At 38.2% G+C, this 16,514-nt stretch overlaps 1 protein-coding gene and 1 pseudogene across 8 annotated transcripts in view; both read left to right on the top strand.

Annotated features, from left to right (window-relative positions):
• IQCB1 (IQ motif containing B1) overlaps positions 1-10,426 on the top strand; it is a 43,457-nt gene extending 33,031 nt beyond the window's left edge. For 6 of the 8 annotated variants that reach the window (XM_055568358.1, XM_055568363.1, XM_055568357.1 and 3 more), the window contains 4 exons: positions 273-421; positions 7,285-7,416; positions 8,846-9,002; positions 9,836-10,426. In XM_055568358.1, the coding sequence (XP_055424333.1) occupies positions 273-421; positions 7,285-7,416; positions 8,846-9,002; positions 9,836-10,065 (668 nt within the window). In that variant the 3' untranslated portion in view covers positions 10,066-10,426. Of the gene's footprint in view, positions 1-272; positions 422-7,284; positions 7,421-8,845; positions 9,003-9,835 lie in introns of all 8 variants that reach the window. The other 2 variants (XM_055568361.1, XM_055568360.1) reach the window with 2 other exon arrangements.
• Positions 2,565-6,224, top strand: LOC129643598 (pirin-like; annotated as a pseudogene).
• Positions 10,427-16,514: the final 6,088 nt, after the last annotated feature.

Here is a 16,514-nt window from a genome sequence, read left to right as displayed (position 1 = left end):
TTTACTTAGGATTCTTTTTTTCTAAATATTCTTGCTATTGGATTTTTAGCCCTTTCTCATTCCTAGGATTCAAAATAATTATGTGAGTCTTTTTTCTAAAGAAGATGCATAAACTGAGAAGGCTTTTGGAGTTCTTGTAAAGTAATAGAATTGGGAAAATCATATTGAAAATAATTAAAGGACTACAAGATTGTTGCTTTGATTGTCCTGATTCTAGAATTTGAGAAAGCATAGAAGTGAGTATGTTGTAATAGTGTCTGTCATCTTTGTAGGTCAGGTGGAAAAACATAATCGGGAAATAGAAGAGAAATCAGCATTGATTATCCAGAAACATTGGAAAGGGTACAGGGAAAGGAAAAATTTTCGCCAACAGAGGCCATCTCTTACGGAATATAAAGCGGCTGTCATACTTCAGAGAGCAGTAAGTCTGATGTAGTAAAAAGAGTACTGGATTAGTAGGCAGAGACATAGGTTCAAACTTGACTTTTGCTGTTTACCTGCTGTAAAGTCTTGGTTAAGTCTTTTAACTTAGTTTTTTCTAAGCCTTTGTTTCTTCTTCTGTCAGAACCTCCTTAGGGCCAAAATGATTTAGATATTCAGTCCTTATTACTTTGATAGAACCTTGTGCATCATTTACCAAAATTCAGTGTTGTTATTTGTTAATTTTTTTTGTTTTTACTTGAACCATGAGCATCTCAAGGATAAGTCACTAAGTCTTATTTATTGTCAACTTCTCGCATATGCTTGATACATGAATGAATGTCTACCCTGTGTTTTTCACTCAGTTGTTATGTGGATCAGATGACCTAATATATGGGAAAGTATTTTGTCAATTGTAAAGTCCTGTTTAAGTGCAGCATATCATATTGGATGTTTTCAATGTATAGATAATATATTAGGTATAATAAGATCATTATAATTCTTGAATTATAGAATGGTGTTCTTCAGTGATTTTCCTGGGGTTTATCTGGAGCATAGTAATATTCTATAGCACAACTCTATTTCACTTAATATTTAGTTTTCCTAATATATAGTATTTACTTACACATGGTTAACGTTCATATTAGGATTTCAGTCAAAGCATTTAGATTTATAACCCCTTATTGTAAAATTTTAGGTCAGTTTCAGTTTTTCACAGTCATAGATTTTGAACAATCTCTTTGTTGATTTCTCTGGTTAAGCTTTTACAAAGTCTTTTTCAAACCATTCAAAAAACAGAGTGGTACTCGACTCTAGGAGAGATAGTCTGCTGCCTTCATCTTTCTCATTCAGGCCAAGTCTGCAACAGATGGTCCTGTTCCGTCACTGAATCACATCCATGCATGCTGTTTACCTTCTGCTAAGCAAGGCCATCTAAGGATTAACCCATAGATACCAGTGTTAGCCCTGGAGGAGGACATGGCAAGCCACTCCAGTATTCTTGCTTAGAGAATCCCCATGGACAGAGGAACCTGGCAGGCTACAGTCCATGGGATCGCAAAGAGTTGGACACAACTGAGCGACTAAGCATAGCACAGCACTACTGTTACAGACTGATGGTGAAAGGAGGAACCTCTGGATCCTTTCTAATACCTTCACCTCATGACTACCTCCTTTTTTTTTTTCCTCCTGTGCTGCTTGTCATATGGGATCTTAGTTCCCTGACCAAGGATCAAACCCATGCCCACTGCAGTGGTGCAGTAGAAGTGCAGAGTCTTAACCTCTGGACTACCAGGGAAGTCCCAATTTTTTTATTTTGATTACATGTTGAAATGCTAATATTTTACTTGTATTGAGTTATGCTTATGTAACTCAGTACATGCAAAATACTAACTTCACCTCTTTTTACCTTTTACCCTGTGTAAACCGACTAATTTCAAATTACACATCCTTACTCATGTAGACAACTTAGGGTTTTCTGTAGTAGTATAGTATTGGAATTAAATTTGAAGAATTAGCTGCCTTTACCCTTTTAATGCTCCAGGATTTTCTTTTCTTGCTTTTACATCTCTTAAGAAACTCAAAGGGGGCCCCCAAAAGCATGAGAGTACCGGGCATCAATAGGACCAAGCAGGGTCTGTGCTGGTGGTCAGTTAGCAGAACACTGCCCTCCTTGGCTGGCTTTAGACTCCCAGGAGAGTCTCTGAGAGAGATGGCCAGAGACGCTTAACTGGTCCTCTGCAATTTGGTGCAAATGGCAGACAACTTTTCTTTTGCCTGTGATCTGCTAAGCCTACAAATGCTCTCTTTTTATCCTTCAACATTGTGTCCTCCAAAGTTACCCTGTTAGTGCTCAGCCAGCAGCAGTCAGAGGGGCTGAAGCATGGGTCTGCAGGAGTATTGGCAGACCTGAGTTTTAAAATCTGGCTCCATTTTTACTGTTTGATGAATTTAAAGGTAGTACACCAGGCAGAGAAGGCAATGGCAACCCACTCCAGTGTTCTTGCCTGGAGAATCCCAGGGACGGGGGAGCATGGTGGGCTGCCGTCTATGGGGTCGCACAGAGTTGGACACGACTGAAGCGACTTAGCAGCAGCAGCAGCAGCAGCAGCAGCAGACCAGGTGGATTTCTTGATCACCCGCACTGAGGTTTTGAAACAATATCTTACCTCCTGGAAGGGGGGTGTAGCATAGCCCAGGAAGACTGCCATGGACATGTTGGTCAGTTGAACTCAGAAGGCCTGTACTGGATGATCTCAGGCTGGGGCATTGTGCTTGAGGAGACACCTTGCTCAGAGGAGTCAGTCCATGACCTTCAACTGTGGGTTAATTGGAGGAGCTCACAGAAGATATTAGAGCCTTGCTACCAGGAACTGAAAAGCAGTGAAATCCCTAAACCCAGTAAGGATAGTGTGACCATTGCTGTCATTTCTGGAGAAGCCCTGGGAGTCAAGTCCAAGATTTACATCTACACACCAACCTTACATTTGGACTTCAAATTGGACAAAGGAGCAAAGCATTCCCAGCCTATCCCTAAAGGGTGGACAAGCTCCCTTTGTACCATATCTGGAAATGTGTATACTGTACTGATAATATGCAACAAAAAACAGAACCTCATCACACAGCTGTGTTAGGAGAAGGTGACAGTGTCCAGGTGGAGAATAAAGATCCTGAGAGAAGCCACTCCATCCTAATTCTTGAGGAGCCATTAAGAGAACCAGTTGTTCAGCATGGAAAAGTATACTTACCCTTAGAAAATCCAAAATGTGATGCTTTTTTTACTTGAAATTTTTGTAATCTTCTGTTTATTGTCAGTGAGGTGCTACTAATTTTGAAACATAACTTAGACCCTCATGAAAGGACACAGCCTCATATACTGCAGAGATACCAAAACTATGACGAGATTTTTTTTTTTTTTCAAGTCAGTTCAGTTCTTGACATTAGCCAATGCTGTTGAACTGACAACTACAGTAAATCTTTAAAGTTCTTACCACAAGAATTCTGTAACTGTGTATGGCGACAGATGTTAACTATACCTACTGTGACAGCCATTTCCAAATATGCACAAATATCAACATTATGTTGGACACCTGAAATTAATATAATATTGTATGTCAATAATATCGTACCTCAATTTTAAAAAATAAAGAAGATAAAAAGAACTAAAACTTCAAAAATGGTTGTGAAAGAGCCAAGCCTAAGAATATTTTGAATAAAGAGCTTGTCATTCCTGATGACAGCTTGCAGTGGGTGAGGGAGATATAATTGCATTTGTTTATCTGAAATTTGGTCTTTATAAATCATTCAGAATCCTAGTTTAAAAACTTGTTTTATACTCCTTGGGATTCGGATGCTGGGAAAATAACTGTTTGCTGTTTACATGTGCCTGAGTTTGTTTGAAACTAAGAACTACAGAATGCATACCATTTAGTGGTAGAGATTTCTCAGACCATACTTGATTTCAGAAATGTGGAAAATGACTTTGAAAGAGCCAAAACCTGAAAATCAAATATTGGAAACAAGTGACAAGCACAAGGGCAGGTCTGAATGCCTTCTAGAATTTTCCATTTGTGGGATCCACCTATTCATATTCAGTGCATCCAATTTCCAAAGCTGACTTTGCCAGTGCTTCTAAAGAATTCCACACTAAAGTGATAAACATGGTTTTTACAGCAATGAATGTGAGATATTTCCTGGCACCAGCAAATACACCTAATTATTGGTTCTTTTACAAAAAAGAAAAATAAGAAGCTCAGAAAGAAGGTGATGTTTGCGTGCATCTCCTCTCTAGAGCCAGAATGATAGCTAATTCTTGCTACCTGATTATAGAAGAAAAGTACCATGTATACATATCCATTGAAGACCAACTGCAAAAGCACTTACTGAAACCAACCATTGGCAGTTGAAAAAAATAAACATTTGGAGATAGATATAATCTCAGAGAGTCCTAAAATAACAAAGAATGAAGAAGAGACAGAGAAAGAGATGTCAAGGTGAACTTTGTCTGATCTAAGGGCAAAAATTCCCCTGTTCTGGAAACTTTACTTTTGAGTTCCCAGCATAGCATCATAAACCTGACTTGGTACTAAAAACAAGAGGCAGAGGAAGGATAGGAATACAAGGAAGAAAAATCAAGAAAAGGGAAGAACAGAAGAAAAGGAGAAAAATCTCTCAATAGGAGAATGAAAACACAGCTGAAGGCTTGAGTACTATAGTAAAAACATAAGGAAAGTTTAAATACTGATGTGAAAACCTCCAGCCCCTTTTTACTTCTCAGCTCTCAGTGCTGTTACCCAGGCTTAAATCCTGTTGAAAGTATTTTCTTGAGGAAATCTGAACAGTCCAAGAGAATAGTTAAACTCACTTTTAGGTGCTCCAATGAAACAGCCCAGTTCAGTAGCCCTAAAAAGAAGTACATAGTAGATTAACCTTACCCTCCTGCTCAGCATTTCTAAACAGCTGAAAGTATCACTGGACATCTGAGGAAAGCTAGTGCCAAACAAACAGAATACTACTACTTGGTGGAAACAGCTATTGCAGGCATAAGAAAACATTTTAAATGTATTATTTTCTCAGAGAGCTAAAAGAAAATAATACATGAAACAAAATCAAGATGCTGTATAACAGGGAACAAATATAATAAAAAATTTGCCAGAAAAAATAATACAAGATATAATAAAAGGGATAGGAAAGAAGGATTGGGAAATCTAGAGAGCAGGGCAAAAAGAAAAGAGAAGCAGTCTAAGAGGTCAAATATCCAAACATGTGAAACAGAGAAGAAAAAAAAACTGGAGGAGAGAAAATAGTTTGATTTCCCAGAACCAAATACCATGTGGTTCAGTTCAAAAGGACTGAGCAACTGTCCAATACAAAGACGGAAATACACTCACATTTATTTCACATTACTGTGAAATACACTGGGAACTACTCTTCAACAACATAATTGCAAGCTAAAAGGTATTAGAGTTAGGCTGACACATGTTTGAGGGAAAATGACTTCCAATTAGAATTCTGCATCCAACCAAACCATCAGCTAAAAATAAAGATAGACTATAAAAATATATTTATGCATCACAAATCTCTGAAACAAAGGAATAACTCAAGAAAGGAATCCAGAAAACACAAAGGAAAAATGAGAAGAGTCACCAAGATGATGGTGAATGGGGATATCAGGATGACAGCTATACACCAAGCATAGAGAACGATTGATCCAGATTGGAGCAGGTCAAAAAGCTCCAGAATATATATCCAAGAAAATTAATTTGGTAGATTGCCTGATATGTTTTACTGTATGGACAATTAGGGCAGAAGTTGTTATATATAATCAGTGATAAATACATAGAAAAATAATAACAGAATTATTAATTCCTTGCTTATTTTTCTAATGTATTAAAATATGCAAGGAAGAAAAAAGTAATCATCACATACTATATGAGCATAAAATAAATAGCCTTTATGTAGGCATAATGTAAACACTGAACATTAACATAACCAAAATTATGATTTAATAATATTGAATATTTAGAGATATAGAAAGTATGTGTGAAAGAGAGCTAAGTCCTTACCTTTCATATAAGAAAGTCAATAGATAATACCTATTACTGAAAAAAATCACAAAAATGTAGATAGAAATAAACATCAGAAGAAAAACCTGAAAGAACTAAAAGTTGATGTCTTTGAGCAAAGAGGACAGGATAACTCGGCAGAGAGCTGTAAATTTTTAACAGTTCTTCTAAAACTGATACTTTAAGCAATAGAGTTACATCAACAAATTTTTGGAAAACATCAAATTGTAAAATATATTAGGTTGCAGGTCATGCAGTTTTCTTGCAACTCTTCAGCTCTATAGTTGTAGCACAAAAGAAATTGACAGTATGGAAACAAATGAGCATGATTGTGTTTCAATAAACATTTGTAGACACTGAATTTTGAATTTCCCTTAATTTTCACATGTCATAAAATAATTCTTTTCCTTTTGAACTTCATAATCATATAAAATGTAAAAGGGCTTCTCTGGTGACTCAAACAGTAAAGAATCTGCCTGCAGTGCAGGCGACCTTGGTTCAATCCCTGGGTCAGAAAGATCTCCTGGAGAAGGGAATAGGTACCCACTCCAGTATTCTTGCCTGGAGAATTCCATGGACAGAGGAGCCTGGCAGGCTACAGTCTATGGGATCGCAAAGAATCGGACACGACTGAGCAACTAATACTTGCACTTCACTTTCAAAATGTAAAAAATCATTCTTTTCCACCTACTCAAAAACAGATAGCAGCTGGATTTGATCTGTGGGCCATAATTTTCCAACTTTTGCCTTTAATAATGTGAACATAGAACAAAGGAGAAGAGTGAAAAAAATTGGACAAAATAATTTGTCTCCAAATCTTGCCTGTTACAAGATTTTTTATCAGGAGTTCATTCTGAAGAACAGAAGGAAGCACATTTATTTACCAAACTTTTTCTAATATAGTGTCTCCTTGATCTTTACTATCTTTTGGCTAAGTAGAATTGGGGGTCCCTGTTTTCTGTAGACATAGAACCTGTCTTATGGAGATTGAGTGACTTGCCCAAAATCAAACAGGTTTATAAGGGACTAGAACTTAGACTAGAACCCAGAGCTGGTTCCCTGTTTCTCTTTATTGCCTTCTGTAAAAATAATACATGAATATATCCTTATAAAATATTAAAACACTACAAAAGATTATAATGATAAAGTTATTGTCCTCTGTCACATCTGTCATCTCTCCCTCTATACACATTATGAGTTAACAACTATCACAGTGTTGTCCCTACTATATATTGTTGTAGAAAGAAAATAGTTCTATCAGTCGGGGAAGAAAAATCACAAGTTTTTTTTTCCCCCCCAGACTCTCAAATTCCTAGCAAAATGCCGCAAGAAAAAGAAACTATTTGCTCCTTGGCCTGGACTCAGAGAACTCACTGATGCACGCAGAATTGAACTGAAACAACAAGTGGATGACTATATCAGAAGACATCCAGTGTGTAGGCTTTTGTGTTACATTATTGCAGTGTGTGATACTCACCAACAAATAAGTATCTCAGTTGTATGTGTACATTTATTGTTGGCATAAGGTAATGTAATGGCTTTATTGTAGCCTTACCATGGCATTACCTTGACTTTACTATGGCTTTGGAGTCTTATAATTGCGTGGACCATAAAGGTAAAGTCAATAGTAAAGGACACTTCACTTCAACTTAGTGGTTTTCCATATTGCATCAGCAAGACTGTTGGTACATCCTTATCAACATTTATTATTTTCACATCCTAATGAACGTGAAGTGGTATTGTGATTTGGGTTTATTTACATTCTCTAATAATTAGTGATTTTTAACATCTCTTTTGTGTTTATTGCTTATTTGTATATCCTTTTTAGAGAAATTTCAGTTGAAGTCCTTTACCCATTTTTAATCAGGTGTTTTTTTTTTTTTTTTAGTGTTGAGTTCTAGGAATTCTCTGTATATTCTGGATATTAATTCCTTATCAGATGTATGATTTGCAAATATTTTCTTCCATTCTGTGGGCTGCCTTTTTACTCTATTGATAGTGTCCTTTGATGCACAAAACTTTTTCATTTTGATGAAGTACAATTTGTCTAATTTTTGTTGTTGTCTATACCTTCACAGTGTCATATTAAAGAAATCATTGCCAAATCTAATATCATAAAGCTTTTCCCCTATCTTTTCTTCTAAGAGTTTTGTAATTTTAACCCTTATTGTTTAGGGCTTTAATCTCTATTTTTTATTAACGCACTGTACATGATTCTGATGCATTCTTCTATTTAAAAAAGAATTACTGCTTTAGCCATGCTCTAGTACAGCTGTTACTCTGTGCCTGACAAGTAAGATGTTAGTTAGAACAAGGCAGCATCCATGATCCAGGAACTGGAATACCTGAGAAAACTGTAGTGTTAGAAACTTTATCAGTTTCAGTGTTGAGGTTATGTCATCCTTGTTCTAAATATTAATAATTAGGTCAGTTCCCTTTAAAGTAGCTAACTAGCCAGAAGAATATGATCCTTTGAATGATTCTGTCCTTTGTTCTGTGAAATTAGAAGCTATATTATGGCTTAGATAAGTTTGAGAGAAGGAATAGGATAAAAAGTAAGGCAGTTTCTCAGGTGGAGTTCAGAACAAAGGGATTGGTCCTGTTACTCCTCCAGGCCAGTGTCTTTACCAAACCATTTGTAATTTTCACTGTGATTCCTCAATCTTACCTCTTCTCCCAGAATAATACACTATGTGAGGAAGTGAGGTATAGGAGTATATCATAAAGAATCTTGCCCACTTGCATGTTCAATGAAATCTGCTTTTAACTACTGAACCCACATGCAGCAACTACTGAAAATGAAACATACTTTGATACATGTGTCCTTCGTGTGACAATTTTCTTCTGTCCTTTGTTCCCAGGGCTCTCAGATATCAGATGTGACCAGCAGGGAGCTCCATTCCCAAGCACAAGAACGACTGCAACACTACTTCATGGGCAGGGCTCTAGAAGAGAGATCTCAACAGCACAGGGAGGCACTGATGGCTCAGATCAGCACCAACATTGAACAGTTGATGAGTATGTGCTCATTCCATTTTTGTTTCCTAAAAGGAACACCCTATGCGAGATTTTGGTGACAGCCATAATCTTCAGAAGGAAAATAGCATTTAGTGGTCTATTAGCCCATTTCCTGTATTTCTACTTCTGGATCATATCAGCACACAATGTTTTCAACTGATGCATATCCCGTAACCTTCCTGACTGCTTCCCTCAGCCTTTCTATCATTCATATGTACCAACTCAGACAAAGTTATTAATTTCAAAGATGCTGAGCCCTACTAGCCAGACTCTCTTATATAGTAAGAAAAGCTTCTTAAGCCTACTTTAAAAGTAGATAATGACAGTATTTTATGGTGCCATTTTATGTTTTTAATGAATTGTTTTCACAAAAATTAATTCACCTGCTTCTCACAACTGCTGGTGCATTAAATGAGAGATCCCATCCATGAAGCCAGTGTTTCAGACAAGTTCTGAAACACTTTTATTACTTGTGGAGCAGAAAGGGTCAGGATCCTCTGTTTAGTGCCATTTACTTGTAAATTTTGTATTTTTGAATGGATGGGTGTCTAGAACTGAGCCTCTCATCTGTAAGAATGCTGCTATTTATTTTTAAGTTCCTACTCTTAAATAAACCATCTAAAAAAATCTACCTCTTTATTCTTTCCCTTTAAACACAGAAAGATGGGCTACATCTTGTGAATAGTCACATGCCAACTACAGCTGGCAAGAACAGACTCAGTTAGAATCTAGTTTCTGCTGCTATTGCAGAGTTCCAGCTCTGCAGTTTCTAAGTTTCTGTTTGTTTGGTACAGAACTCTTCCACTCACCTGTTATATTTTTTGTTACTACAGAAGCACCAAATCTGAAGGAGGCAGAAGGAAAAGATCCTGAGCTCTTCCTAAGTAGATCCAGGCCTGTGGCAGCCAAAGCCAAGCAGGCCCATCTTACCACCCTGAAACATATACAAGCACCCTGGTGGAAGAAGCTTGGGGAAGAAGCAGGAGATGATATTGACATCCCAAAGGATGAACTTAGTGTAGAATTAGGAACTTTATTCATTGGTGGAACAAAACCATCTTAAAGGAGATACCTGGAGGAATGACATATCTATATTTAAAGAGATTATATTGGTTCTACCTCTGACATGCTAGTAGACTAGTGTTATCCTCAACTCATGGCTTTCCAGAGGTTCTTCTCCAAACAAGACTTGAAGGAAATAGGCAAAGAGTTATTTTCTACCTCAATTTCAATTCTTTTCTTTTTCCACACCTCCATCCTTGGCCACACATACAAATCAGTGTGGCTTTTATTATGAAATTAAACTCAGCATTGTATTCTGTTATTAATATATATTTGAAATGTGATATTTCTTTTTTTGTTTCTGCTGTTTTCTAACTAAAGGTGTTTTCTCAATAAATATTTTCAACAATTGTTCTGAAAAACTTGTCAGGTTTACTTCAACTTTTCACATTTATTGATTTTTCTATTAAATAGGCTTCCCAGATAGTGCAATGGTAAAGAATCTGCCTGCAGTATAGGAGACACTGGAGGCACAGGTTCAATCCCTGGGTCAGGAAGATCCCCTGGAGGAGGAAATGGCAACCCACTCCAGTTTTCTTGCCTCGAAAATCCCATGAACAGAGGAGCCTGGAGGGCTGTAGTCCATGGGATCTCAAAGAAGCAGACATGACTTGGCAAATGTGCATGCACTCACAGGAAATGTGCTCTTGGAATTTATTAAGGTGAGAGAAAGAAATGGTCAATAGAAAAACAATTAACTATTTTCTACCAGTGTTTGAATTCAGCTTCTTTCTTCTTATTTCTAAAAGTGTGTGTGAAGTCTCTCAGTCGTGTCCGACTCTTTGCAACCTCGTGGACTGTAGCACGCCAGGCTCCTCTGTCCATGGGATTCTCCAGGCAAGAATACTGGAGTGGGTTGCCATTTCCTTCTCCAGGGGATCTTCCCAACCCAGGAATCCAACCCGGGTCTCCTGCATTACAGGCAGACGCTTTATCCTCTGAGCCACCAGGGAAGCCATTCCTAAAAGTAACTACATTTAAATGTAATTTCTAAAAGTAACTACATTTAAAAAGTCCGCTTGGGATTCAATGCCAGAAAAATTTCTTCTAATAAAACTGCATTCTTTCTATTAAACTAAGAGAACAATATAACCTACTATTGCCGTTTTGGTCTTGTCTCCTAGGAGTCTCAGAACTAAAATAATGTTTAATTTCTGCTATGATTCTCAATATCTACATGATTATTAGGTTCTAGCCTAATAATTTTAAATTACGCTATTATCTCTGTGTTTTAATACCAAAAGCCACCTCTATTTGTGTTTTGATAACACAGAATTTACATTAAAATCAATTAAATCATTGACTCCATATCATAAGGAACCTGGAGTGTGGTTTTTCTATAAATGAGTAGAAATACCAGTATTTCTGGATGGAAAGACCAAATACTATAATGCAAATCCCTCTGAAGTTTAGTAAAATTCTAGTCAAAAATCTAATGTAATTTTTATTCATAATTTAGAAAATGAGTAAAATTCATTTGTAAAAATAAGCAGATGAGAGTTCTGGTTTCACTTAGAATATAAAAAGTTCCATGAGAACGTTTCTTCCATCTTAACAACAAAAAATTGCAAAGTAATCTATGAAAATCGTTTTTCTTGAGCCTATCAGATACTTGAGGCCTCAAGATAACCAAATAAATCGATGGGACTCAGTATCTATGAAATAAACCATTTTATCTTTGAGAGCACAAGAGACAAAAGTGGCTGGAAAAAATGAAAATTTTAACAGATTCTTAAAGGTGAAGTATGAGTTGCATGTCAGAATATCTAGGAACTTTAGAAGTTAGAGCTCTACCAAATACAAGAAAGTTTGGGAGCAGGGCAGGAGACCTGAAGAGATACCTTTGTGTCATAGGCAAACAGGAGATGACAGGCTGCTACTGGGTGACATGCCCAAAGCCTCACCTGCTTTCCCACACCCTTTTCTTAAAGGTCTTAGGCTGCTAGAGCAGGGGCAGCAAGCCCTCTTACATCTAAGGCTCAGACAAAATTCCATTGCATCTAAGGAAGAAACAGAAAACCTAGCTCTCTGTGCTGGGGACGGGGTGATAGGAAATAGTCTACCATGATACAGGTAGAGGCCAGTGTTACTAAGGGAAGTATGGAAATAAAAACCCTGTCTCCTGGGAGGGAGGCAGAAAATGACATTGGGCCCAGAAATCCTACATCTATACAAAGCAGATGTCTGGTAAGCTAATGAAAAGGAGCAAACTCCTGCTAAATATCAACCACAGATATGAAGCAGTTTGACTACCATGGCATAAGAAAGCCCTACCTATCTCAAACCCCAGAAAGAAGAAACTTGGCCTAAAATTTAGGCTGGATCAGGACAAAAGACCACCCAAGTCTCAACAACTAGCCTAGCACCAAGCAATAAGCAGCAGTAGTTAACCACTGGGGTAGGGAAGCATGGAAGACACCCCTTCCCCACACTCCCCCACCCCACCCCGTGGCAAAGGCAAACAGGGATGCTTGAAGATGGAGGTAAAGCAGGAACATAGAAAAAACTTCAGCTTTTCAGACCCCACTATAAGCATAAGGTAACAGCAGCTAAAAAATACAGGCACTTGAAGCCTATAGTACATTGGAAATGAAAAGCCAGACCCAGCTAAACTCCTGAATGGTTTAACTCAGCCTCCCTGCAACACTGCAGTATAATTCATTTTTTTTTTAATTTCTGACTTAATGCTGTCTCACTTTCTGACTTAAAACGCTATGTTTAACAAAACTAGTTCAGTATTACTCAGATAAATGAAAAATAAGACATTTTAAAAAGTGATATTGTCAATTATTTGATCATCAATGTTTGTCACAATTTAACTTTATTGGCTCCTTATTGTGAAATTCAGACTTAAATTGAAGAAAGTAAGGGAAACCACTAGGGCATTCAGGTATGATCTAAATCAAATCCCTTATGATTATACAGTGGACGTAACAAATAAATTCAAGGGATTAGATCTGATAGAATGCCTGAAGACTATGGACAGAGGTTCGTAACATTGTACAGGAAGTGGTGGGCAAAACCATCCCCAAGAAAAAGAAATGCAAGAAGGCAAAATGGTTGTCTGAGGAGGCCTTACAAATAGCTGAGAAAAGAAGAAAAGTGAAAGGCAAAGGAAAAAGGGAAAGATATACCCAACTCAATAAAGAGTTCCAAAGAATAGCAAGGAGAGATAAGAAAGCCTTCTTGAGTGAACAGTGCAAAGAAATAGAGGAAAACAATAGAATGGGAAAGACTAGAGATCTCTTCAAGAAAATTAAGAGCTACCAAGGGAATATTTCATGCAAAGATGAGCACAATAAAGGACAGAAATGCTAAGGACCTAATAGAAGCAGAAGAGAGTGAGAAGAGGTGACAGGAATACACAGAAGCACTGTACAAAAATGGTCTTTAAAAAAAAAGGTCTTAAACACCCAGACAACCATGGTTGTATGGTCACTTGCCTAGAGTCAGACATCCTGGAATGTGAAGTCAAGTGGGCCTTAGGAAGCATTACTACAAACAAAAAGAGTGGAAGTGATGGAATTCCAGCTGAGCTATTTCAAATCCTAAAAGATGATGTTAAAGTGTTGCATTTAGTATGCCAGCCAATTTGGAAAACTCAGCAATGGCCACAGGGCTAGAAGAGGTCTGTTTTCATTCCAATCGCAAAGAAGGGCAGTGCCAAAGAGTGTTCAGACTACCATACAGTTGTGCTAATTTCACAAACTAGCAAGGTAATGCTCAAAATCCTTCAACCTAGTCTTCAACAGTATGTGAACCAAGAACTTCCAGATGTACCAGCTGGATTTAGAAAAGGCAGAGGAACCAGAGATCAAATTGCCAACATCTGTTCAGTTCAGTTGAGTTCATTTCAGTTGTTCAGTCATGTCCGACTCCTTGTGACCCTATGGACTGCAGCATGCCAGGCTTGCCTGTCCATCACCAAATCCCAGAGCTTACTCAAACACATGTCCATCAAGTCGGTGATGCCATCCAACCATTTCATCCTCTGTTGTCCCCTTCTCCCACCTTCAATCTTTCCCAGCATCAGGGTCTTTTCCAATGTGTCGGTTCTTTGCATGAGGTGGCCAAAGTATTGGAGTCTCAGCTTCAGCATCAGTTCTTCCAATGAATATTCAGGACTGATTTCCTTTAGGATGAACTGGTTGGATCATAGAAAAACAAGAGAAAAAAAAAATCTTCCTTGACCTACTCTAAAGCCTTTGACTGTATGTGTGGATTACAACAAACTGTGGAAAATTCTTAAAGAGATGGGAATATCAGACCACCTTAACTGCCTCCTGAGGAATTTGTATGCAGGTTCAGAAGCAACAATTTAAACCAGACGTGGAACAACAGACTGGGTTCAAAATTGGAAAAGAAATATGTCAAGGCTATATAATGTCACCCTACTTATTTAACTTCTATGCAGAATACATCATGAGAAATGCCGGGCTAAATGAATCAGAAGCTGGAATCAAGATTGAGGGGAGAAATATCAATAGCCTCAGATATGCAGATGATACCACCCAAATGGCAGAAAGCAAAGAGGAACTAAAGAGCCTCTTGATGAAGGTAAACGAAAGTGAAAAAGCTAAGCCTAAAACTCAACATTCAAAAACCTAAGATCATGGCATCTCGTCCCATCACTTCATGGCAAATAGATGGGAGGAAAATGAAAACAGTGAGTGGCAGATTTTCTTTTCTTGAGCTCCAAAATCACTGTGGATGGTGACTGCAGCTATGAAATTAAAACATGTATGCTCCTTGGAAGAAAAGCTATAAGAAATCTAAACAGTGTACTACAAAGCAGAGACATTACTTTGCTGACAAAGTATATATGCTGACTTTGCATAGTCAAAGCTATGGTTTTTCCAGTAGTCATATATGGAAGTGAGAATTGACAATAAAAAAAGCTGAGCACCAAAGAATTGATGCCTTTGAACTGTGTTGCTGGAGAAGACTTGAGAGTCCCTTGGAGAGCAAGATCAAACCAGTCAATCCTTAAGGAAATCAACCCTGAATATTCACTGAAAAGACCGATGCTGAAGCTGAAGCTCTAATACTTTCGTCGCCTGATGCAAAGAGCCTCAGTTCAGTTCAGTCGCTCAGTCGTGTCCGACTCTTTGCAACCCCATGAATCGCAGCACGCCAGGCCTCCCTGTCCATCACCAAATCCCAGAGTTCACTCAGACTCACGTCCATCGAGTCAGTGATGCCATCCAGCCATCTCATCCTCTGTCGTCCCCTTCTCCTCCTGCCCCCAATCCCTCCCAGCAACAGAGTCTTTTCAATGAGTCAACTCTTCGCATGAGGTGGCCAAAGTACTGGAGTTTCAGCTTCAGCATCATTCCTTCCAAAGAACACCCAGGGCTGATCTCCTTCAGAATGGACTGGCTGGATCTCCTTGCAGTCCAAGGGACTCTCAAGAGTCTTCTCCAACACCACAGTTCAAAAGCATCAATTCTTCGGCGCTCAGCCTTCTTCACAGTCCAACTCTCACATCCATACATGACCACAGGAAAAACCATAGCCTTGACTAGATGGACCTTTGTTGGCAAGGTAATGTCTCTGCTTTTGAATATGCTACCTAGGTTGGACATAACTTTCCTTCCAAGGAGTAAGTGTCTTTTAATTTCATGGCTGCAGTCACCATCTGCAGTGATTTTGGAGCCCAGAAAAATAAAGTCTGACACTGTTTCCACTGTTCCCCCATCTATTTCCATGAAGTGATGGGACCGGATGCCATGATCTTCGTTTTCTGAATGTTGAGCTTTAAGCCAACTTTTTCACTCTCCACTTTCACTTTCATCAAGAGGTTTTTTAGTTCTTCTTCACTTTCTGCCATAAGGGTGGTGTCATCTGCATATCTGAGGTTATTGATATTTCTCCCGGCAATCTTGATTCTAGCTTGTGCTTCTTCCAGCCCAGCATTTCTCATGATGTACTCTGCATATAAGTTAAATAAGCAGGGTGACAATATACAGCCTTGACGTACTCCTTTTCCTATTTGGAACCAGTCTGTTGTTCCATGTCCAGTTCTAACTGTTGCTTCCTGACCTGCATACAGATTTCTTAAGAGTCAGGTCAGGTGGTCAGGTATTCCCATCTCTTTCAGAATTTCCCATGGTTTATTGTGATCCACACAGTCAAAGGCTTTGGCATAGTCAATAAAGCAGAAATAGATGTTTTTCTGGAACTCTCTTGCTTTTTCGATGATCCAGCAGATGTTGGCAATTTGATCTCTGGTTCCTCTGCCTTTTCTAAAACAAGCTTGAACATCTGGAAGTTCACGGTTCACATATAGCTGAAGCCTGGCTTGGAGAATTTTAAGCATCATTTTACTAGCATGTGAGATGAGTGCATATATAACTATTTATCTATTAGAAAAGACATAAGTTTCTCTTTTTCTGGAGAACCCTAATCCTGAGTCCTAACTAATATTTAAGTATATTAGGCAGTCCTGAA

This window comes from Bubalus kerabau, chromosome 2 (genome assembly GCF_029407905.1).
Source record: "Bubalus kerabau isolate K-KA32 ecotype Philippines breed swamp buffalo chromosome 2, PCC_UOA_SB_1v2, whole genome shotgun sequence".
NCBI classification, from domain to species: domain Eukaryota; kingdom Metazoa; phylum Chordata; class Mammalia; order Artiodactyla; family Bovidae; genus Bubalus; species Bubalus kerabau.
Note: the sequence above shows the minus strand (reverse complement) of the source record. Positions and strands in the feature narration are given on the sequence as shown.